The 25,561-nt window shown below is 34.6% G+C and overlaps 1 protein-coding gene across 2 annotated transcripts in view; it reads left to right on the top strand.

Moving 5' to 3' along the window:
- Positions 1-25,561, top strand: part of CSMD3 (CUB and Sushi multiple domains 3) — a 1,257,946-nt gene that overhangs the window by 1,049,751 nt on the left and 182,634 nt on the right. For both annotated transcript variants that reach the window (XM_047073797.1, XM_047073796.1), the window contains 3 exons: positions 20,832-20,945; positions 21,440-21,535; positions 23,099-23,302. In XM_047073797.1, the coding sequence (XP_046929753.1) occupies positions 20,832-20,945; positions 21,440-21,535; positions 23,099-23,302 (414 nt within the window). The remainder of the gene's footprint in view (positions 1-20,831; positions 20,946-21,439; positions 21,536-23,098; positions 23,303-25,561) is intronic.

Below are 25,561 nucleotides of genomic sequence, written 5' to 3'. Positions count from 1 at the left end.
TTTGTCTGGTTCATAAATACTCTTTTATAAATTCATATAATAAATCCCATATTTTGAACAAAAAATGCATACATTTTCTATTAAAAACCGTTTTCTTTCTTTCTTTCTTTCTTTCTTTCTTTCTTTCTTTCTTTCTTTCTTTCTTTTTTTCTTTCTTTCTTAGAGCCATCATGGGAGGGACAGAGGGAGAGAGAGGATCTGAAACAGATTCCATGCTTAGCACAGAGTCCAACACAGCGTTTGATCTCACAACTGTGAGATCATGACCTGAGCCAAAATCCAGAGTCAGATGCTTAACCGACTGAGCCACCCGGGTGCCCCCAAAAAACAAGTTTCTTTCTAACCTCAGTAATTAAAGAATATTGGTTCAAAGGAGCAGCAAATTATCAACAAGATGCTCACATACTTCAAGCTGACCCCAAGTACCCGGCATAGATAGTGATTAATATAATTGATTACATAAATGAGTGAATTTAATCATGTTCATGTAACATTTTTTTCGTAGTGTAATATATCTATTTGAGAAAGAATTATAGAGGGAAGCACTGGGGTTGATGATAACTGCTTTCTTTTTTTTCCTACTTAATCTGGCCTCTGCCACTCTTCCATTGAATCATTTTACAGCTTGTAGCTCATTCTTGGATTTGTTTGGAAAAGAGAGTAATGAAGGGAGAAATAGAGAATTGGAGTTGGAAAACTGATTTTTGAAGTTGAAAAACATGATATACAGTACAAGTATTCCTATTTAACAAACTTACATTTTCTCTCCTGTCTGCCACAGACATGTGGGGCAAAATTTAAAGACATTCAGAAAGGTATTTTTAGGAAAATTTTATACAGGAATTATTAGGAATAAATAAAGACACTGGCCTTACTTTCCAAAAATGATTGATATTTCATTGGCATTAGAAGTACAGTGGCTATTACTTAGAATTGGGTTGTTAATTGGTATTGTTTTAACCTCCTTGAGACACCAGACTTTTCTGTGTTTTTGTTTTTGTTTTTTAACTGCACCTATTGAAGTACAGTTCTTTTTAAAACAGAGAAGCCCCTGGTGACCTATTCCAGCAGAGGTTACATACTTTCATGTTTGTAAATGAATTTGCTGCTTTGGAGATTTGAGCCATAAAGGTTTTTAATTACAGTTTGTCTATATATATGTGAGTAAGTTCAATGTGATGTTAGGTTAGGTTTCCCACAGTTTTTGATGATTAGCCATGATTTCTTTTGAAACTCTTTGCCTAAGAAGAAATCCATGTAGGAGGTGCCATGTAAAGCCATTCTGGTGTCTTTTCATATTAGTTATACAAAATATCATTGTATTTTATTTTATTCTATCACACCCTGGGGTCTTTGTGCTCATTTTGTATACCTCTAATTCAGTACTTAAGGACTGTCTTCTGTGCTACCCATTCAGTTAGATGAGACTTGTAACTGTGCCCATCTTTTTTCCACTCGTGTCTGCAGTGCCTAGTGTCATATGAGTGATGCCATCAAGGATTACCTCTAAATAAGAACAGCAACACATGCATATCAGAATGGGTGGTGCAGGTATTAATACCCAAGAGTTCAATGGGTTAAAAATGTGTGGGATTGTATGATGAGAATTCAGAGAAGATTCAGGGAGGAGGTGAGCCTTGTTTCCTGTTGACAAAGTGGTAGATGTCACACAGGGGGGAAGAAGGAGGACATTCTAAGCAAGGAGTAGAGTGCATAGACCACTAGAGTGGTGCGTATGTGCTAATATGTTATCTCCTTCACGAGTCTGTGAGATTGTTGAGGGCAGGGACCGGATATTCTGAGCTCCAAGAATATTTCTTTATATGCTATCAGCACTCAATAAATATTTGTAGAATAAATGGATATCGACTGGACTTCTAAATTATCCATGAACTTGAGACCAAGTTTCCAGGGCTTTTTTTTTTCCTTCATTTTTCCTAAGATCAAATCTCTATTTGTTTGCTTAGTATATCCAAGTTTTTACCTCCTATAGTGAATGTATTTTATATCTCTGTTTGAAGAACAACTTTTTTGTGTGTTGAATTTCGTAGTTCTCTGATTTTAGCTTGGCTTTTATTACCTCCAAATTCCTTTTCCAGAGACTGACCTATAGGTCAAGTTTCTAAAAGTTGCAAATCAGTGATTATTGTTTAATGAGCATTAATATAATATTAACATGGTTTAATGATCTAGAGTTCATATCAGAAAATGAAAACATATCTGTAAGTATTTTTCTTAACAGTAGTGATGGTGGTGGTGGGCATGGGTCTTTAGACAAGCTTTAGAAATTAAAGGCCAAGGAAGTAACTGGAGGCAGGGGAGATGATGAAAATATCAAACTATTCATGTAGCCAGTCTGGTCCATTCCACAGCTAAAGAGTCTTATATCCAGAAGTGCCACAATCGGTTTGTATTTTAGATTTCTCACTTCCATAAAGGTGTGGAGAAAGAAGCAGAGTTGCCTCAGATTTGTACCCAGGGACGTCCCAGAGGAGGTTAGAGACAATGTGAGCTTGAAATGAGGAGACAGTAATGAGCATGGAGAAGAGAGCAGGTGGTCGACTAGAATCAAGACACATTCAGAAGATAGAAAGCCGTGACTGTGTACTTCTATGTAGGAGTTTATAAGAAGGGACTTCTCAAAAAAGCAGCTCCAGGGGACAGACACTGTACCTCAGGGCCTAGCACAGACCCAGAATAGGTCATCATAGATACTGTTAAATGGATCGGGTGACTAGGCAAATGCCGTTCCTCAAGTTAGGGGAGATTTGGCAGAGGACGGGCAGCTTGTTTTTATTTGACTTGTGGCATCTTGTATTGCCTTCTTAAAGACATGAGGCCATCAGTCTCCAGTGAACTGAATGAAATACCCTCATTTTTGCTGTCATTTTTTAAGCAACTTGTGCCAACTCAATTTATATTTAAGGAAGCTCTGTCGGATATGATGGATAATTGCTTAAATAATATTGATTGTGAAACAAAACAAAGAAAATGAAAAAGGAAAGTCGCACTGACACATGTCTTTTAACACCTGGTACTTGAAACGATTGCGAGGTATCGTGTTGATTACCTGAAAAGAGGGAAAACATTGTCTCAGCATTTGTTTCTTTCTTTCTTTTTTTTTTTGGTGTGGGGTGAGGGGATTACATAATTGGAGTTTCTACATTCGTTGCACAAATGTGTGGTGAGTGCTAGGAAAGTGGGTACAGGGATACAAATATAAGTAATCTCAAGGAGTCGAGAAAAAACAGATACTTGAATCAAAATTTTAAAAGAGTGTAATAACTTGTAAGACCAGAACACGCAGTGAATACTGTAGAGGTACATTTGATCAACCCTTAATTCAATAAATTCTGAGGTAATAGCAGTGAGTATTCAGTGATAGCATCTCTGGACTGAGTCTTCAAAGATGACTAGACATGAGCTAAGAAAATGAGACACCGAGTCTAGATACACAGCGTCAGAGAAGCTGGAGAAGCAGAACGTAACAATTTTAGGAGACACAAGCGATGGCATTCATCTGTGAAGTGGCTTCATGAGCATACCGAGAGGGTCACAGAATGGCCAGGAACCACTCAGAGAATGGAATAGTTCAGTTTTTTTCTGCTTTTTACCTAATAAAATAAAAAATGGGACATTTGATTCTGTTTATTTCCTTTGATGCTAAAGAATTGTTTCTAAAAATGTTATAGAAAGATTGCAATCAATACAAACCATCTATTGAAATGTGCAATTTTTTTTTAAATAATATGTTTACTCTGCACACACACACCCAATTCACCAGTGGGTTTTATTCTATTTTATTTTATTTTGCTTTGCTTTGCTTTGCTTTGCTTTAGTCCTTGATGCACTAGAACTAAGCAACCATAATCATTTTTTAGAGTAAATTTTTAATGATATGGAATTATTCTAGATCACTTAGTTCATGTCTCCAACCCCATTGTACTATATATTGCTTTATTTAAATAGTTTCAATATGATAGAGCACTGATTGTAAGGCAAAGAAATTTAATTTCAGTAAACCCATCCTATGTAAACACCTGCATCTTTTATTTTTATTTAAAATTTAAAAAACTGAGAGTCAAAACTTCAGTAAAGTTTTGTTTTACTCATCTTTTTCAAAAGTTGCCCTCATATAATTAACATAGTGCTCCATTACATCCTTCCTTTTTGTACCGTAACATTTATTTTCTTCTTTTGAACTTTTTACTACTATAATATATACACATCATTATACAATTACATATATATATATATATATATATATTATTGTGCATACTTTGTACACACACACACAGTTCAAAAAAAGGAATTTTTTTTACTGTATTTTTTTAATGTTTACTTATTTTGAGAGGGAGAGAGAGAAAGCAAAAGGGGGAGGGGAAACTCAAATTCATGCTAATTTTTTTAAGTTTTTTTTGTTTTGAGGAGAGAGACTGTATAAGAGTGGGGAGGGGCAGAAAGAGGGGAAGACAGAGAATCCCAAGCAGGCTCCCTGTTGTTAGCAAAGAGCCCAATGTGGCGTTCAATCCCATAAACCTCCAGATCATGACCTGAGCCAAAACTAAGAGTGGGCGCTCAGCCGACTGAGCCACCCAGGCGCCTGTCACTATCTGTATTTCTTTTCTGGCCATTATTATTTACCCATTTTCTAATTATTAATGAGGACAGCTTTACCATATGGAGGAGGGAATGTTAAAAAATGATCCAGTCTGTGTCCAATATACTTGATATGCCGTTGCTTACTACAGTGATTAAAAGTATGAATTTGAAGGACATCTGGATGGTTCAGTCCATTAAGCATCTGAGATGGAGCCCCCATGTTGGGCTCTGCCCGCAGCATGGAGCCTGCCTATGATTCTCTCCCTCCCTCTCTTCCTGTCCCTCCCCGACTCTTACATGCTCTCTTTCTCTCTCAAAATAAATAAACTTAAAAAATAAAATAAGTGAGTATGAGTTTGAGCTACACACGTTTCCACTGGGATGGCTTTGGGGCTTTAGTTTCCTCTTCTTAAAAATGGGGGTGGTAACATCTGCTCAAGTCATCATGGGTAAAACCGGAGACAATGCACATCAACCCCCTGGCAGCTTAAGGAGGTATAGCACATGTGGCCATAGAACAGTGACAGTAGACTTCCTTTAGATTTTTCTCTCATGGCTCCTCTTTACCCTCCACTGAATCTAAATGAATTATCTAATCCAGCAAATAGTCTAAAATAACCTGAAAGGGGCGCCTGGGTGGCGCAGTCGGTTAAGCGTCCGACTTCAGCCAGGTCACCATCTCGCGGTCTGTGAGTTCGAGCCCCGCGTCGGGCTCTGGGCTGACGGCTCGGAGCCCGGAGCCTGCTTCCGATTCTGTGTCTCCTTCTCTCTCTGCCCCTCCCCCTTTCATGCTCTGTGTCTGTCTCAAAAATAAATAAACGTTAAAAAAAAAATTTAAAAAAAAATAAATAAAATAACCTGAAATAATATTTGGAATTCACAAAATGAAGTCAGAATATTATTTAACACCCTGTATCTATCATCTCTAAATATGAAAAAATGTATTAAAGTAGAATTTGGTGTAAAATTTCTAATGACTCGGATTCTCAAAACGTTCTTGTAAGCCACATGTGACCCTTTTACAGCATACAGTCAGAAGTTTTTTCAGTCTCTTATTTACTTTAAAATATCATATGTAAAATAAGTTATAATGGTCCCATTTTACATGTGAATCCTTTGCTTAATGGTTACTGCTGATTGGAGCCCAGCATCATTTAACTGTAAAGATTCTCTAACAATGAACAATTAAGAAATAAAATTTAGTTACTTATGCAGAATCGCTGTTAAACAAGAAACATTTAAGCAACATTATTCTTATTAAATAAAAAAAGAAAAAGAGAAGAATGGAAATGTAAAAAGAAGTAAAAATTTTCTTTGTGTAATTTGGATCAAGGTCAGACATACTTTGGGGAAGTTGAATAATTTTATGAATTACATATTGTGTCCTTGATCTCCAGGGTGTGTCCTAAAATCTCATTAAAAATAAGATTTCAGGGGTTCCTGGGTGGTTCAGTCAGTTAAGCATCAACTTGCTTTCAGCTTGGGTCATGATCATATGGTTCCTCGGACTGAGGCCAGGTCAGTCTCTGTACTGACAGTGCAGAGCCTGCTTGGGATTCTCTCTCTCCCTCTCTCTTTCCTTCTCTCTCTCTCTCTTAAAATAAATAACATAAAAAAAGAAAAAAAGATTTCAACCGTTGGGAAAAAAAAAGAATGTTCCATTTGTGTTTTGAAGCTGGTTATTATGGCTTTGTAAACCATTCAACCCACACATAATATAAAGTGAATTACATGCATAAGTGTTTTATGTCTATATAGGTTCTTTTTATAATTTATTTTTTTTAATTTTTTTTCAACGTTTATTTATTTTTGGGACAGAGAGAGACAGAGCATGAACGGGGGAGGGGCAGAGAGAGAGGGAGACACAGAATCGGAAACAGGCTCCAGGCTCTGAGCCATCAGCCCAGAGCCCGACGCGGGGCTCGAACTCACGGACCGCGAGATCGTGACCTGGCTGAAGTCGGACGCTTAACCGACTGCGCCACCCAGGCGCCCCTATATAGGTTCTTAATTAATAATGAGACTATGATTATAAGTTTATTTTTAAATTTTCAGTTAAATGCATAACTATTCTTCTCTGGGTTGTGGTAATTCAAAACAGATTTGTAAATTGTTTGTTGGTTTTTGGAGTCATATTCTTGTGGTCATCTTTGTATTTACCATTGATCAGTGCTCTGAAGAGAACTATTTCTGAGAGTAAGTTGGGAAGGATGGAGGTGATGCTATTTTAGCTCCTTTTGCTTTCTGATACAGAGTGATTAATGTTCAACTATATTTCCATTGAAGACAATCCAAAACACATTTTTCACACAGCTTCTTTTAAAAGCTGAGTGCTTTATACAGTTCTATGAATAAATTTTGCACACGTAAGTAAAACACTTTTTTATAATGGAACATGAGATATATCCACTGGAATTATAGCTTATTAAGTAATTTAGAATGTTTGGAAGGATTCTGACATATCTAGACAACCCAAGAGACTTGAATACAATAGTCCTCCCTTATCCACTGGTTCCCTTTTCAGTTTTAGTTACCACAGTGAATTGTGGTGAAGAAGTAAAGATTCTCCTGAGGTACTGCCAGTCAGTCAATAATAACTTAATGCTCTGTCACATTTACCTCACTTCATCTCATCACATAGGCATTTTATCACCTCACTTCTCACATCTCACACAGGAAGGGTGAGTCCAGTACAGTAAGATATCTTTTTTTTTTTAAAATGTTTATTCACGTTTTGAGAGACAGAGAGAGACAGAGCGTGAGTGGGGGAGGGGCGGAGAGAGAGGGAGACATAGAATCAAAAGCAGGCTCCAGGCTCCGAGCTGTCAGCACAGAGCCCAGCTTGGGGCGTGAAATCACAGACCATGACACCATGACCTGAGCTGAAATCGGACACTTAACCGACTGAGCCACCCAAATGCCCCAAAGATATCTTGAGAGAGAGACCACATTTACCTAACTTATTACAGTATATTGTTAAATTTTTCCATTTTATTATTAGTTATTCTTGTTAACCTCTTACTGTGCCTAATTTAATGTTAAACTTTATCATGGGGGCGCCTGGGTGGCTTAGTTGGTTAAGTTTCCAACTCTTGCTTTTGGCTCAGGTCATGATCTCACGGTTTGTAAGTTGGAGCCCCACATCAGACTCTACAGTGGCAGTGGGGAGCCTACTTGGGGTTCTGTCTCTCCCTCTCTCTCTGCCCCTTCTCTACTTGCATGCTCTCTCTCTCTCTCTTAAAACAAAAAAACTTAAGGGGCGCCTGGGTGCCTCAGTGGGTTAAGCGTCCGACTTCGGCTCAGGTCATGATCTCCCGGTCTGTGAGCTCGAGCCCCACGTCAGGCTCTGTGCTGATGGCTCAGAGCCTGGAGCCTGCTTCGGATTCTGTGTCTCCCTCTCTCTCTGCCCCTCCCCCGTTCATGCTCTGTCTCTCTCTGTCTCAAAAATAAATAAAACATTAAAAAAAAATTAAAAAAAAAACAAACTTAAAAAAAACTTTATTGTAGATATGTATGTATATTGTAACAACTTTGTATAGTGATAGATGGTCACTAGACTTATTGTGCTGAATATTTCATAATGAATAAAATATTGAATTACTATGTTGTACATAGTACACCTGAAACTAACATAATACCCCCCCAAAACAACAGAATCAAGCAATGTTTTCCATGCAGGTGTAGTAATTGTATTATTTATGTCTAGAGACTTTAACCTTTTCCTAGTGAAGACCCAGTCTTGCATGGAATTTTTCTTGTTATTCTAATTGAAGTTTAGAATGCATTCTCCTGCAGGCTTGGTGTTGCAAATCCTTCACCCTTTTTGCACTTTTGTTACATCATTTGTAAAACAAAGAATTGAGACTGGTGGTTGTGAAATCTCTTGTACAGTTAAAATGTCCTATTATTTTCATGAACTACACTGATTTCAGGTCAAATTGATCTTGTGAGTTCATCTGGGCACCTATCATTTTTACATTATTTTGATGAGAACACGCATTTTAAAATCTTACCTGTAGGCTAGTAATATCTTTTGAACACAACTCAATCGTATCATGTAGATTGGCCCAATATGAGAACAGAGGCAAGACAGAATATTAATCATCACTAATTTTTGTATTACCAATTTACCATGAGATCTTTGTTAATGAAAGGCCATATCCCCAAACTGCAATTTTATTAATTCAGTGGAGAATTGTTTAACGTATCTATAAACTTTCTTAAAAGGAACTTAAAAATATAAATAAATAAATTAAATAAATAAATAAATAAATAAATTGATTTATATGTACAAAATTTGGGGTAAGGAGGCAGATACCAATAGATTTATATATCAACCTCAAACATAGGTTCCTTGTTTATCAACTAGTGATGTTAATCCAACTAAATTTTACAAGTGCACCAAGTGAAGGAAAAAAAAGTTTCAAATTTCTTTCAGCTTTGTCTGTATACCTAAATGATTTTCTAGTCAAAAGTATCTTTATATGAAAAGCTGAAATTTATCAATATTTATCAATACCAAAATGTATCAATGTACCTAGAATATCCATTTGTAAGTTTCTCAGGAACAGTACAGTATTTTGCACATAGTAAATAATAACTAACTTAATAATGGTAAGGGTTTTTGGAATGAAACTGTGGAAGAATATTAGATGCTTTTGATAATGATGATGATGATGTTGCCAAAAATCAGTGATAAGGACAAGAGTGATGGCGAAGATATTAAGACAGCAACAGTGAGATAAGTTACTTTATTTGTACTTAAGAGTAGCTCTTTTCAGGCTAGCATAAAATACTTTTTTTTCTTTCTTTAATAATAGACCATATAGTTTGAGACTCTCTGAAAAGAAAAAAAAAACTCACTACAGAAGAAAAGTCTTTTGGAGAACTGAAACAATACATGATACCAATTTTCCCCTAGTAGAGTTCACTGTGCTCTTTGAATAATACATATTGTGTAGATTTATTTCAATAACTCCTTTATACACCAGTATGGTCAATGTATTCTCTGGGGAAGTTTAAAAGACTAAAAGGATATTTATATTATCGGATGGTTTGGACTAAATGAATGATAGGGTATTTTCCAAAATATATATTCTGTTGTTCTTATTTGTTTCCATTGTTGAGATTACTATTATCACTTCTAAATGTCACATTTGGCAGAGTTAAAAATTAATGATGAATTTAATTTATTTATATAATTTTATTTTGATTTAAAAATTTTTAAACAAGCAATTAAAAAGGTCACAAGGTATGGGGTGTGTGGGTGTGTGTGTGTGTGTGTGTGTGTGTGTGTGTATGTGTGAGTAATATCATGTATATTAAGCACCTGCTGGACAAGATGATTTACAGATTAATCTTTACAACAAGCCTAGGGAGTGGCTGTTATTTTGCAGATCAGGAAAAAGATTTAGGAAGGTCTATTAGTTTGGTCAAGGTCACACAACACTAAGTAGCAAAGCTGGTCAAATCCAGGTGTACAGAACTGTAAATCCTAGGTTCTTTATGACCAGCATTTTATTTTGTAAATGATTATGAGAACAAAACTTACTTAACAGACTCTGCTACTCTTTTTTTTTTCCTTTGGGTGCAAAAAAGGTGGTTTTATTAAAGCATGAGGACAGTATCCATGGGCAGAAAGAGCTGCCCCTGCTACTCTTCTGAATTCTAAAATCTACTCCTAAAAAGGGCTGAGAGTCTACAGGACATATAATACCTTACTTGTTAAGAGCACAGTATTATATAAATTATATGAATGTGTTTTCAAGATAACATTCATTAATTATTTGGTCATTTAAGACAATACATTTATAAATATACTATAAAAGTCTTCCCCACCTTTCTCAACAAAATATCCAAAAAAAAATTCATATTCAGAATCTTTATCATGGATGTTAATTGTCAGGTTTTGTTGTAGTAAGATTTCCTCAATGACTTTCAAGTCTGCTTATTCACTAGTAGATTCCAGATTGCTGTGCTCTACGAATAATACTTAAGAGATCAGGCTCAAAATGGATTCATATTCCATGAACTCAAATCTTAGCTCTTGCTGGTTTTGTAATTTTTGATAGTTGTTTTAACTTATTTAAATAAGTTTTAGTTTTTCCATATTTAAAATGGAGATAGTGGTGCCTACTTCAAAGGTTAGTTTAAGGATCAATGTGGCTGATATGTATAAAGAGCCCTGCACAGATCCTTACATATAGTAAGGGTTCAATAAATGATAACCAGTTATTATTATACCTTTATGTAAACATAACTTTTATTGATTTAGTAAATAAATGAACATACCAGATCCTCCATTTTCTAAATTTTCAACAGCAGCAAATTCTCTTCCTCTAGTTGGACATTTCGAATGGAATATGGTCCAGAAAAATAAATTTCAGAACATAATAGCATTGTATCTATGTTAAGACTAATTAAGCTTGGAATTCCTTCTGTCATGAAAATGTACAAGCATGACTTCCAACATGGTGAAGCTAGAACCCAAGTTAAAGAGATGACTAGCGATTTCTTTTCTTTCCTTTTCTTTCCTTTTCTTTTCTTATTCTTTCTTTCTTTCTTTCTTTCTTTCTTTCTTTCTTTCTTTCTTTCTTTCTTTTGCGGGGGTTGGGGGGAACTGAGAAACTCTTTTAGATGTTGCCCTATGATGAACCCCTCCATCTGTCATCCTAAAACAGATGTAAATTTTGCCAGTTAAAGAACTCTTAAGCAGTGGAACTTTGAGAGTTGAGGAGTTCGGGGTGCTGAGCCTGCAGAAAAGGCATGGCATGCGTAGGAGGCGATGTGCAGGGTGTAAAGAATCCAGTGAAAGCAAGAATTTGAATCTAGGCTTAATGCTGAATTGTATGTGAATGTCCCATAAATAAAACAGAGAAACAAAACTGCTCTGATTGAAATAGGACTTCAGAGGATCAGGAACTTTGTCCACAGAGCAGCCCGCCCACCTCCAGAGGTGTTCTCCACAGAAAATTATCTGCTCACTGTGGCTTCGCCAATTAACTCTCAACAAAAATTAGATGACAGGAGAATTTTGATCAGTTGAGATTTATCCTATTTCAGTCTCCCTGCCTTCAAAAGACCCATATTTTTCCCATAAGTATATGACATCAACCAAAGGAATGCATGGATTTTGTTTGCGTCTTGATTTAATCAAAACAAGTGTAAAAAAATACTTTTTTTTGGAAGGAGAAGATCAGGAAATGCGATCAAAAATGGTTATTCAATGATAGAAAGAAATTATTGTTAGTTTTATTACATATGGTAACCACATTGTAGTTATTTTTTTTGAAGTCTTCATCTGTTAGAAGTAAACACTGAAGTCTTTATGGAAAAGGGGTAGGATATTGGGAGTTGCTTGAAAGTGCTCAAAAGTTGAGGATATAGGAGGGATGGGAGAGAATAAATGAAACAAAACGGGCAAATGTTCATAAGTGTTGAAACTGGGTGGATGGGTTCATGAGTGTTTATTTTACTATTCTCTCTAGTTTGTGTATGTTTGGAAATTTCCATAATAAAAAAAAAATTCCACTAACTTATGTTATAGTCCACATGAGAATATTTTCCTGACCTGAATCTGTCTGGTCTAGTTGGGATTTGGCAGACATATTCTGCCAAATCTGTAGGAAAAATTTCTTAGGAGTGATTAAAGACAAACACTCATCCAAATTGAAATTGAGTTAAAAATAAAAGTGCTAATAAAATATTGTAACACTTTAAACTTCTAATTTTGCTGTCCTGATTCAATTATTTTAAACATGCAGTAGAATTGCTTATTGTGTTTTTCTTGATTTCATTGCTTTTTGAACACCAAATTAATTTTCAGCTATTGGGAAACGTTACAACTGCCAAGTTGCAGATAAGCTGTTGGCTTGCCGTTGAAAAGATATTTGTTCCTGAAACAATTAAAGAAAACCGAACTATACTTGCTATAAAAGCGTTTTTTATAATGTCTATATGTTTGAAATAAGTCATATAGGCAGTTTGTAATTTTGGTGGTGGGCTAATGGTCATAGCATATACAGAAAACCAGCTTCAGAGAACCCTGAAAGCAAATATTATGGATTTAGTCAGTACACCAGTTTATAGATCAACACAAGTATCACACAGGAAGGAAATTGCTAACAGGAAAAAAAAAATTAGGATCCTGTTTACTGTTATGCATTCAAAGCAGGACAAGATTTCTAGAACTACTTATCTCCTGGATAATTGGGTACCATGGTCAGAGCCATGATTCTGGTTTTTAAATAGGATCTTTTCCTAATTATTACAAAATAGCAATAATGAGAGTTTGGTATGGTTGTTTTCAGAGCCGGAGTGCTCTCACAGTACTCTGTGAGCTGCTAACCTAGCACTTGTAGGTTATTTGCTCTAGGGCAAGATCAGCCCCAGCATCGTGGTGGGGGCAAACTTCTATGTGATTTTAATAACCTTTGGATAATTAGTATATGATTCACATGACTCACCTTAACTAAGATGCTGCATTAGTATAAAGCACCTCATTGTGAGTTAATAGGTTACTAGTATTGTACTAAAAGGATAACTGTAAGTCTTTGGAATCTGATAGGTAGAAAATAGAAGAGTTTCCAAAATACTGATGAAATGCTCGATTGTTATTACATCAGTTAATGCAACTTCTATTCAAACTTTTCCATCGCAGGATGACATTTTGAAAATAAGTAGCACACTAATGGGATTTGGGGCTGCTTTGTTATTGATTGATTGATTGATTGATGGTACAAATGGGGAAGGAATAGAGAGAGAAAGAGACAGAATCCCAAGAAGGCTCCAGGCTCTGAGCTGTCAGCACAGAGCCGGAGGTAGGGTTCAAACTCACAAACTGCGAGTTCATGACCTGAGCTGAAGTCGGGCGCTTAACTAAACCACCCAGGCACTCCCTTGGGTCTGGTTTTTAAAGTTCCGCCTTTTAGTGCTTTTGAATAAATTGTTATAATATTTAACTTTATATGTATGTGTATAATGCACACACACATATATGTATATTTCATAAAACTGAAGTTTTAATTGGCTACTTGTAATCATCTTTAAATGAGAACGCTTTTAAAATTATGAGGTATCCAAGTGGCATAATATCCCAAAAAGCAACCTTGGAGTTTTTTATAAGTACTTTCACAGTGAGAACATATAGAGAACAACGAGTTCTGTATATGTTACTAATTTAAAAAGGAAGCATTTGGCATACATGGACATTTCTACAATATTGTCTTGAAATATTCATACTGAGATGAAAGTATGAAATAAAATTCCTATAAAGCTAGCCAAACTTTTTGATATCTTATGTCACCAACAGTAATTTTTTTATGCTCTCACATATAATCCAGTACAGTTCTAAACACATCTTTGATTTGAATCTTATTTCTGTTCTGTTGGTAGAGTGAGCGCACACGTGTGTTTTCTTTGCCGTGTCGGTGAATAAAATGCAAGCTGAGCGAAATGGAGGTGACTTCTTTACAGTTTTTTAACAGAGCAACTAACCAGCTGAGTGCCTAATACAATCAAAACGAACCCTAGAATACAAGAGAATGGGTGGATTTTGAAAAAGGATAATAGGCATGTTGAGAATCATGCTGAGATCTAATAGGAATTTACAGTATTTTTTTTTTCCTTTTTCTGTCTAGACTCCCCTCTGTGTGGAACTATTTCTTATGTGTTGGTGTTTCATTGCTTTCGCAACAGAGGGACTTAAAATAAAGGGAGCAAAATAAAACAAAAGTAAAGTGCTCTCTCACCTTGCTCCTCTTTTCTTAGTCCATATAGAATACTGCTAATTACACTTTCATATTCCATCCAAAAGGAGAGAATGTAAAATCAAGTAGATAAGAGAAGTACCTAGTCATTCTGGAATCATAAGACAAATGAACCTTGATTAAAATGCATGGAATGTTCCTCTAACCCAACCGGCTCTAACATTTATTTTAAAGACTCATGTATGGAAAGCAAAGTATGAGAAAAAATATGCTATGTAACCTCAAAGGTCAATTAAATTTTTCCTATCATGAATTTTCAGATATTGAATTAGTAGCCTATAAATTTACAAAGCTGAGATACTTATGGTAGTAACTAATACTTACTATTGTGTTTCAGGTACTTGTTCAAAGTGTTTTACCAGTATCAATTTATACAATAACTCACATCAATCGTATGAGGTTACCTTTATTATCATTATTCCCTTTTACAGATGAGGAAATTGAGGCATGGAAAAGTGAAGTAAATTCTCTGTGAGACTCATCCTAGATTCAATCCTAAAGTCTGATTCCAGAACCTGACCTAACTCTTCATTTGACAGTTTTCATTTTCCTTTATCAGGGCATTCTAGAATTGTAGATTTGTTAGTTTAAAGCCTTACTCCTTCTAAATCTGCTCAGTTGCAGAAACTGACAGTCTTTTAGCTGCTTTATCTATTCTCTCATAGAACAAAGAAGTCGTGTCATTTCAGTACTTTGGCACCATAGTGAATAAAGTACCATCCATCTGACAACTAGAACTCCTGATGCCTAAGGAGAACTACTTCTCTGTCTTCCTCCACTAAATTTGATCCCTTTTACATCAAAGCAAGTTTGAATAAGACCTGAATTTACCACAAACTCTAAGACATTTTAATTTTACCGTTTACCACCTTCCGCAGAGATGGTTAGATCAGTTTCTTTAGCCATGGCCCATCTGCGTCTGAGGTTCTTATTTTTTATTTTGTTTTGTTTTGTTTGTTTTCCTTTTAAAACTAGTACCCCGTTGGGATACTCTGTGAGTTATTCCTTCCTGAGAGAACAATAAAATTGATAAAAGCAAAATTAAAACCCTTCTGTATTTGCATAGATTCAATATTTATTTTTAATTCAATAACTCCAGCCCTAGTCACTGAATAACATCAATTGTGTCCGAGTTTGTTTTATTATCCTCATTTAAACTTAATTGCTAAATCAGTGAGCCTCTGGTTGTTTTGATGGCACAAGAACGAAGTGTAACTTAAAAAATATTCTTACTAGCTTAGGTAATTGCGGAACATCAGCAACAGTTGAAAGTAAAGAACTATTTATTTATACTCTAAACAAATGCTCACCCCTCTGGGCGCTCAGCCATGTTGTGAACGATGTCCCACCTCAGGTGTCCACTGTACTGTTTTCCACAAAGATACTTTCCAGGAGACTGTTGGTTTGCATGGTGCCTTCTGACAGTTTAGCCATATTAATTCTCAGGTTTGTTTTGGTTTTGGTTTTGGTTTTGGTTTGTTTCTGTTTCTGTTTTTGCTTTGTCTTGTTTTTCCTCAGAGTTTCTTTATACCATCCCCGGCACCCTGTCATCATTTACTGACTTACATTTGGAATGGCTAAATGAAGCAGAATGGATAAAGTCTCATGAGTTAAATGAATGTGACTAAAGGAGAAGTGGTAGAAAAGAGTTGGTGCAGAATAGGAAACGAATGGGCTCTGAAACTTTGTTAAGTGAACACTTGTATCATGCGAACCTTCTCTGTAAATGGAACCCCGCCTCTCTGTCTTGGTTGGATTAACAACCCTGTAAAAATTAGATGTCTACCTACAAAGAAAACCAGATAAACACAATGTCATGTCTTCTGAGTTTATTTGATCATGGGGAAGCAAATGAACTAAGACAAAATTTTAAAGTTGGGGTAAATATCCTGCCTATCTAATCTACATTAGAGGTTTTCTCTATCTAAGTGATTTAATCAGACTATTTAAGTGACTTTTAAAAATCTAAGTTATAGATTTAAAAAAATGCAGCCTAGGATACCTCCTAAATATTGCCCATTAGAGGCTGGCAGAGGAGTTCCTTTTCAAAATGGATTAAATGATGAGCATAGTAATGATCTGTATTAAAAGATGTGCCCAACATGCTCTGTTGTTGGGTTACAATTGATTTAATTGGCTAACCTAGCGTCTTTCCATAGGTAGAGGTAAGCTGCTACCTGAATGACTTCAAATATAGTTAATGGGGTCTAAGAGCAGGACTCTCTCTGGATGGCTCAGCTTTCTGATTCCAGTTCTGTTTTGATACATCATAGAACAGAATCAATATATTAGTTAGATTAATAAACTGTATTCTAGAGTAAAATATATGGAAAATAAGCGGTCAGAAGTAGTTTCAGACATAATGGATTATTTGCATCGGCTGATTTGAAGGGTTATTTTGGGTGGTATTTTCTAGCTTATCAGGCTTCCCTTTTCTTCCTTTTCCCAGCTTGCAATAATACATCTATAACATTTTAAAATGGATTTTAATAAAAGAATTAAAACATTATTTTTAAGATCTATTATGCTTAAGAAAGAAAAAAGAAAGTTCACTGGAGGTGGTGTTTCTCGTAAGAAACAGCTTTGTGTTTATAGCCTACTCTAATAGGCTGAGAACAAAGTGCTTTTGATGTCCACATGCAGATCTCCAGAGTAAGGGAAAGAAGGGTGGAGCTGAGATGCAGAGAATTCTGTGTTTCTGTTGGAAACTAAGAAAAAGAAGATAGAGGGCTTGCTAATCATTCCAGAAGGCATAATCAGTCCAAACTTTGGGGGTTAATTGTAGTCCTAGAACTAAAAAGATGGTCCAGTCATTAAGTTGAGGTATCTAGGTCAGTATTAAAAAGTTTTTTGATTTGTTTTTTGAAGGGAACATAACTGTGATTCCCATGCAAATATAAAATAACCATGTATCAAATTTTTTTCTTGCATCAAAAATTTTATTTAACTCAAGAATTAATGAACATTTTAGTCAAATACTACAGTGGTTCAACAGAGAATTCAATAACCAAATATAGATCAATAGATAGCTAGATGATAGATAGATAGATAGATAGATAGATAGATAGATAGAATGCTAAAATTAATTTATGGATAGATACAGAACATGTCTGTCAATTGGACAATAATCCATTACATACACCACAGGCCCCCAAACACCAGTAACCCAGAAAGGTATGCTAAAAACATCTCATTTACCAAAAACCAACATTCAGTTATCTTTGAATCCATCTTAAACTCTTTCACAATTTTTTTTCCTACAAAGTCTCAACCATGCCAAGGGTGCACTTGGCCATTCAGAACATTTTAGAAGCAGAAGACCTGATGTCTTGAATGTAAGAAAACTAAATAAAGGCATTTGCAGACAGAATTGAAAAGCAAACACAAAGTTTACCATTCAATTCTTGAGATTTCTGACTAAGATTTGGTTCAGGCTTGTAACATAATTTGCTGAGGCGATACTCAACCTGCTGATGTGTAGGAACTGAAATCACTATGCAAATGTTCTTAATATTTCATACTACAAAAAAGGTATTCAAAATGTACTTAAAAATTTTATTTTTCATGTAATAGTTTAGTATGCTCTCAAGTAACTTTTCTCCTAATAAAAGCTATTTTTACTTTAAGATTTCCATTGGCTATGTTAATACAGAGTTAGATAGCAATTAAAGAATAGTAGCTGGGGTGCCTGGGTGGCTCAGTCAGTTAAGCATATGACTCTTGATTTCGCCTCAGGTTATGATCTTACCATGACAGGGCAGAGCCTGCTGGGGATTCTCTCTCTCTCTCTCTCTCTCTCTCTCTCTCTCTCTCCCCCTCCCCTGCTTGCATGTGCTCTTTCTCTCACTCTCAAAATAAATAAACTTTTAAAAATGGGTAGTAGCTTATTAGTACTAAGTAAGTACTTCATAAGGCAAGATTCAAAGCTCCACTCCTTCACCCCCTATGCTTTTTTTTTTTAATTTTTTTTTTCTTTTCAACGTTTTTATTTATTTTTGGGACAGAGAGAGACAGAGCATGAACGGGGGAGGGGCAGAGAGAGAGGGAGACACAGAATCGGTAACAGGCTCCAGGCTCTGAGCCATCAGCCCAGAGCCTGACGCGGGGCTCGAGCTCACGGACCGCGAGATCGTGACCTGGCTGAAGTCGGACGCTTAACCGACTGCGCCACCCAGGCGCCCCCCCCCCCCCATGCTTCTTAATTCTCTTCATTGTCACCTCAGAATTAGCACAACAAATTACAGGCACGAGTTACTAAGAACACTCCAAGGGCATGCCATACAATGTTTGTTACTTAAAATGATGCAAATACACTGTGTTAATGGCTATATTGTTAAAAGTTACACTTTTCACTCTCTCTCCCTCTCTCTCTCTCTGCCCATCCCCTGCTTTTGCTCTTTCTCTCTCAAAATAAATAAACATTAAAAAAAAGTCACACTTTTCAACATTCCCATTTACAAGTGACACAAAAGTCTGCTCGACCTATGGAGAAATAACAATTGTGAACAAGAGGAAAGAAATATTTTTTCCCTTTTTTCCTTAGAAAAAGCTCTTGGATGACTCTTTTTTGTGTGTGGGATTTTTTTTATTTGTTTTTGTTTTTGTTTTGAACAGGGGTGGGTGTTATTTTGTTTTGTTTTTTAGATGTTTGTAATGTGGTGATCTGCTTGGGAACTGGGCATGTTTCCGAATGAAACATTTGAAATATTTAAGCAGAAAGATTTAAGGGATGTTGAATTTTAATGTTTCATCTAAGGTCTTTCCAAAAAGACATAAAGAAAGAATAGTTTATCTACCAAGAGCCTTGTTGCACATGCTCTTAGCAAAGCTCCTATAATTAGGCTAACATGATTTTGGGGGGAAAGGGGGACACTTGGCAATGGCAACACCTGCATTGTCACTGAAGCTTTCAAAGACACATCTGAAAACACATCAAACACCAATCTAAACAAATACAAAAACAGAAAACAAAAACTTTCTTAATATTTTTTCGAATGTTTTTTAAATACTTTGGGATTTGGTAGACCAATATATGGATCTTCTAAAAAGGTCTGGACTGAAATTTCATGTGACTTGTAAACTCTTAAAACAATTGCCTACATGTATCTGATTTGATAGAAACATAAATTTGTTTTCATGACTTTGAAGCAATGTTTTCAGGAGGATTGTTTATGAAATACAGCACGTCAATATTCGGGAAGTGTTCAAAACAACAACTCCGTGTCTGTATTCCTTTTCCTTTACCCTACAAAGAACTGGACTGAGATCACCAGCTTATTTTAGCAGGCCAAAAAAAAAAAAAGTATAGCTTTGATTACAGTATTACGTGTATGTGTTCATAGGCAAAACTCAGCATGTTTCAGATGAACTAGCCTGTCTTCATAAGACCTCCAAAGGATGACCATAATCTTGATTTGAAGTGTAAATAATAATGAACTTTTACAATATATGTATTCATGCAATATAGTTTAATTACACTAATGTGATTTTGAGTTTATAAAAATTACCTTGGTTTTACATTATTCAACTTTTAAGAAATCACTCTTTTAAACCCATAGGTTTTGTATTCAATAAAATGTTTTAAAGATAATTTTTATTATTTATCTCATTTTTTACAAAACATAAAACATAAGCTTCTTTCTGCTCTGAAACAAGTTCTTTTTTTTTTTTTTTAAAGTTACAGTTTGGGTTGTTTCTATACTTAATGTTAGGGCATAATTAAAGGAAAAGTAAAAAATAAGGAGACATTTATAAATACTCATTAATAAGTATTTCAGATCTGTACTTACCATGAAAAAGCATTTATTTTTTAAAATTTTATACCTTAATTGTTGAGGAATTAAAAGTAATATTTATTTTGGCAGAATATCAGCAATATATGCTTAGGAACCGTTTTAAGTTAGAATGTGAACTAAACACTGCGTACCTGAAAAGAATCTCGCTGATATTTTTCCAGTGAAAGTATTACTCATAATGGAATAGCATTTTCAAAGCAATCTACAAAACTTCCCCTAAGTTACAATATTATCTTATATAAAAGAGGAGAAAAAAATTAGAAAAAGGGAAGAGAGTCACAAAGTGAAAAGAGCCAAACTACCAATGGGAAAATTAAAAAAAAAAAAGAGTTATTATAAAGTATTAATCACCAAACTTACGATTTCTGATCTCAAAATAAATGCTGTATATACCCATTTAATTTATTTTAAATATAGTATCTAAAATTTTTATTGCTTTTAGGTCATGGTCATTACCTTTATGACCTGAAATACATATGTCAGGCATATCAACCAATTGGCATCTACCCTCTTTTAAAGGTAGAAAAAAAAAAGATGAGTATTATATTGTAATACTTTGTTCTCTCTCTCCTCCTCTTTCTATTTTTTTTTGTTTTGTTTTTTATTTTTTGTTTTCGTTTATGGATGGTTGGTGATTTGTTTGCTTCTCCTGGTTCCTGTTGATCAGTGGTGTTTGGCCAGTTTGTATTTTTCCAGACATCACTCCACGATGTTGTTGAGGTGTATGATGGGCCAACTCAGCAATCTTCTCTGTTATCTTCCCTCTCAGGATCCCATTCAGGTATCCTTTAATAGAACTGCCATGCATCAGTTATTGATTAAAGACTGACTTTGATTGGTATTGTAGTGAAAGTTGAGATTTATGTCATCCATATTAGAAATAAACTGAAAATAGAATCACTCTTTATTGAAAAAAAAAGTAGAAACACGATAATAACTCGAACGCTTGAGAAAAATATAACCAACTATTTTGGGGCGTTGTAATCAAGTAAATATAATATTTAGTCACTTAGTCTATGGTGTTAAATGTAATATAAAATATTTAAGGATTCTTTTTAAATGAGACAATATGTATCAAAATGTAATTAAAGCCTTCTGTAAAAAGGTTGTGATTGAAGCTGAACCCAAAGGATATATTGCCAGAGATAGGATATATTGAAGTAATTTGATAGAACATAGATTGACATTTTCAAAAGACAGTGTAAATTAATATAATTTGTTAGGTTTACTGAATGAAATTATTTATGATATCTTAGTGTTTGTTTTGTTGAGTAGGAGAATCACTTCCACTGAGTTCAGGTAATCAGATCACAATTCGATTTACTTCAGTTGGACCAATAACAGCTAAGGGATTTCACTTTGTTTATCAAGGTAAGTGACCCTGTAGCCTAGAAACACAGTAAGGAATGATATCAGTTTCCTCATGTTATGTTCAGAGTTTATTGAATGACGAGCTCCTCATAACCATATAGGAGAGATCAAAGCTGTGTTTTGTTTTGTTTTGTTTTATTTTGTTTTAAGTTTTGCCCTGTTCCCTCCCTTCTCACTAGAGCATTGTTACTTTGACCAAGGTCAAAAGTGACCTATTGCTTACATCATCATTCTCAAGTATGATTTTCCTTCCTTCCAACGTATTGTTTTAAAGCATCTGTTTTTTTTTTTCCTGACAACTCTTCAGTCTCCACATATTCTATTTTCCCCATAGTCCAGCATTCTAAATTAAAAACGTGGCACATTTTGTGCTGATGTACTTAGACATGCAGGGAAATCATTATTCCATTCTAAAATTTTAGTTTCTCATTCTCTCAGGAGATTTCAAACTTTCTTCATGGCTATTAAATATTTTTGTGCAACTGAAAGTTTGTTTACATAGATTTTTCTCGCCTTTTAAAGAAAAGGATTTATATTACCATTAAAATAAGAAAAGACCTATAATTTCAAATATTTTAATTATTTATGATCATGTAGTAGTTTGGACTTATTCCTAAGACATTTATAGACATTTGTGATTTGATATTTTTATTAACTGATTTTATCCCATTTATAATGTTGGCTATAATATTATACTGTTTCATTTTCAATAATATTCCTTCATTAAACAGTATGAGATATTATGAATTGAAAAAGGCACTATTACAAGTCACGTAAGAGGAACCAATCTATTTGGAATGCATCATATCATTTTCGGGACAGTTGTCAAACTCCTTAATCCCATCTGTATGTGTTTTAAAAAGAAAAAACATCCTGTTATCATTCTATTTTACTAAAACAAAAAAGTCACAATCGAGAACGTACCTATAAAGTTTAAAAACAATTTCAAATCTGATATTGTATGATTATTAAAATTAAAACTTCTATTGTTGTTAATCTGTCTGACTTCTATTCTACTTAGCCTTGAACATAGTAATTGTCCTCATCAGTAACAAACATATTTTAAACAACTAAGTTTGTGAACCTGCTGTGTAGTAAAATGTTGTGTTTTCTTTTTTAAATTGATGAAACTACTGAAAAGTGAATTGTGACATCACCTCATGTAACCTGCCACATATTGTTTGAACTTGGTATCCCAGGTTAAAAAGAGAAACACATGATCTTTCAGTCATCATCCCATAAATTTAAATATCTAATTCAAACTACTTTGTTATATTAATGAGTTTGGTAAAACAAAAAATAAGAAAAAAAACCTACCTGATGTTGTTTAAAGAATCAAAAGTAAAATGGTTTTTAAATTAAGAATCTTGATGACAATAGCAGTATCCATTTTAACTTGTATTTTATTCTGTACGAATAAAAACACTTTTAGAAATGTATTCAAGTTGTTAATTTGAGTGCTGATAAAAAGTGAACATTTCTTTGAGATTTGTTTAGTTATATTTTGAAATCTGTACTTCTCTACCAAATATGAAATTAAAATAAACAATTATTTGTACACAGCTGTTCCTAGAACAAGTTCCACACAATGCAGTTCTGTGCCTGAACCAAGATTCGGAAGAAGGATCGGCAATGAATTTGCAGTTGGTTCATTGGTTCTTTTTGAATGTAATCCAGGATACATCCTCCATGGACCCATCGCAATTAGGTGTGATACAGTTCCCAATTCTCTGGCCCAGTGGAATGATTCCTTACCTACCTGTATTGGTAAGTGTGTAAATTTGATAGCTTTGTGATTATACATATTTTATATTTTATATCAAAACTAGTTATCTTGCATCTGTCAATAATTCTATGTTATCTAATAGCTATACATTAATCCTTAAATACTTTGTTAGTTATGGTGTACCTAGATATGCAAATGAATGCGGATATTGGATGCAGTTGAGATGTAATGTGATGAATGAAAAATATTTTGTTTTAAATTAGCTGAATAGTGTCCTCATTTATTGATTTAGATGGATGATTATATATGTGCATATTGCCAATAACAAAATTTAAATGCTAGTGATATGGGCTGTTGAAATAAATATCTCTCAAACATTATGTAGAGTGTCCTATGCCAATATGTAAAGAATTTACGTATCATTTAAGGATCTCAGAAGCTGATTTCTTTGGCCATATTCTACTTTGGCATCAAAAGAATTACAAAATATGCATTAGAAAATAAATCTGTTTTTTATCTTTTATTTATTAGTTGTAAATATGTGTAAAAAATATAAAATAAGAGATTTTTTCAGTCTCTCACAAGTCTCAGTGGTAACACTTTGAATGAGTAGGATACGTTCAGGTTAGCCAGATCTTAATGTTTCAAACTTTATTGTTTGTATTGTTATTGTATACTGTATCTAATTTAAATTGGTAAACAAAATATACACTTTCTAACTTAATGGGCTCTTAACCATGTTATATGAAACATATTAAAATATTCTCTAAGCCATAAAACAGAATTTTATGCTATTTTAGGATCATTACAATGACTTTTGGTTCTTATAGCATTTCATAGATATGAAAAAGTGAGTTACAAAGTTTATTTATTCTCTGTCCCAAGAGCATATCTGGAAATTATTTTCTTTCGTTACATAGTATTACATTAAACGAAGGATGGGAATACATAATCACAAGTTAAGAAATAGTTCTCATGAGTTGAATTCTTTCTTGTTAAAGTTTTATTGGCATGTGATCTAGAAAATAAGAGGGACATTTTTTAAAAAATAAGAGAGAAGCACAATTTTGTTTTTATTTTAATAATCTCAGTTCCAATTGTTCACAGAATGTGACGAGAGTGTATATGCACACATATAACATGCATATAACACATATACACTTATAAATATGTAAAATATATTTTAATAACATATCTTATGATACCTGAAAATGAAATTACATGTATCTAGTTTTATTTATTTTTTATCTTATTTTATTTTTTTTTTAGTTCAGGTTAGTTAACCCAGTGATTCATCTCTTACATGTGACACCCAGTGCTCATCCCAAAAAGTGCCCTCCTTAATGCCCGTCACCCATTTAACCCATTCCCCTTACCTTCCTCCCCTCCAGCAACCTTCAGTTTGTTCTCTGTGTTTAAGAATCTCTTATGGTTTGCCTCCATCTTTGTTTTATGTTATTTTTCCTTCCCTTCCCCTATGTTCATCTGTTGTGTGTCTCAAATTCCACATATAAGTGAAATCATATGATATCTGTCTTTCTCTGCCTGACTTATTTACCTTGACATAATACCCTCCAGTTCTATCCATGTTGTTGTAAATGGCAACATTTAATTCTTTTTCATTCCCGAATAGTATTCCATTGTGTATATGTACCACATCTTCTTTATCCATTCATCAGTCGATGGGCATTTGGGCTTCTTCAATAATTTGACTATTGTTGATAGCACTGCCATAAAAGTTACGGTACTTGTGCCCTCGTCAAATCAGCATTTTTGTATCCTTTGGATGAATACTTCATAGTGCAATTGCTGGGTCACAGGGTGGTTCTATTTTTAATTTTTGGAGGAACCTCCATACTGTTTTCCAGAGTGGCTGTACCAGTTTGCATTCCCACCATGAATGCAAAAGTGTTCCTCTTTCCCAGCATCCTCGCCAACATCTGTTCTTTTCTGAGTTGTTAATGTTAGCCATTCTGACTGGTGTGAGGTGGTAAGTCATTGTGGTTTTGATTTGTATTTCCCTGATGATGAGTGATATTGAGCATCTTTTCATGTGCCTGTTGGCCATCTGGATGTCTTCTTTGGAAAAATGTCTATTCATGTCTTCTACCCATTTCTTCACTGGATTATTTGTTTTTTGGATGGTGAGTTTGGTAAGTTCTTTATAGATTTTGGATACTAACCCTTTTATCAATATGTCATTTGGAAATATCTTCTCCCATTCCATCGGTTGCCTTTTAGTTTTGTTGACTGTTTCCTTTGCAGTGCAGAAGCTTTTTATCTTGATGAGGTCCCAATAG

This window comes from Lynx rufus, unplaced genomic scaffold, assembly GCF_022079265.1.
Source record: "Lynx rufus isolate CCGP_SWC_20201006 ecotype Redwood Valley unplaced genomic scaffold, mLynRuf1.p SCAF_12, whole genome shotgun sequence".
NCBI lineage: Eukaryota > Metazoa > Chordata > Mammalia > Carnivora > Felidae > Lynx > Lynx rufus.
This window is presented reverse-complemented; position numbering and strand designations above follow the sequence as displayed.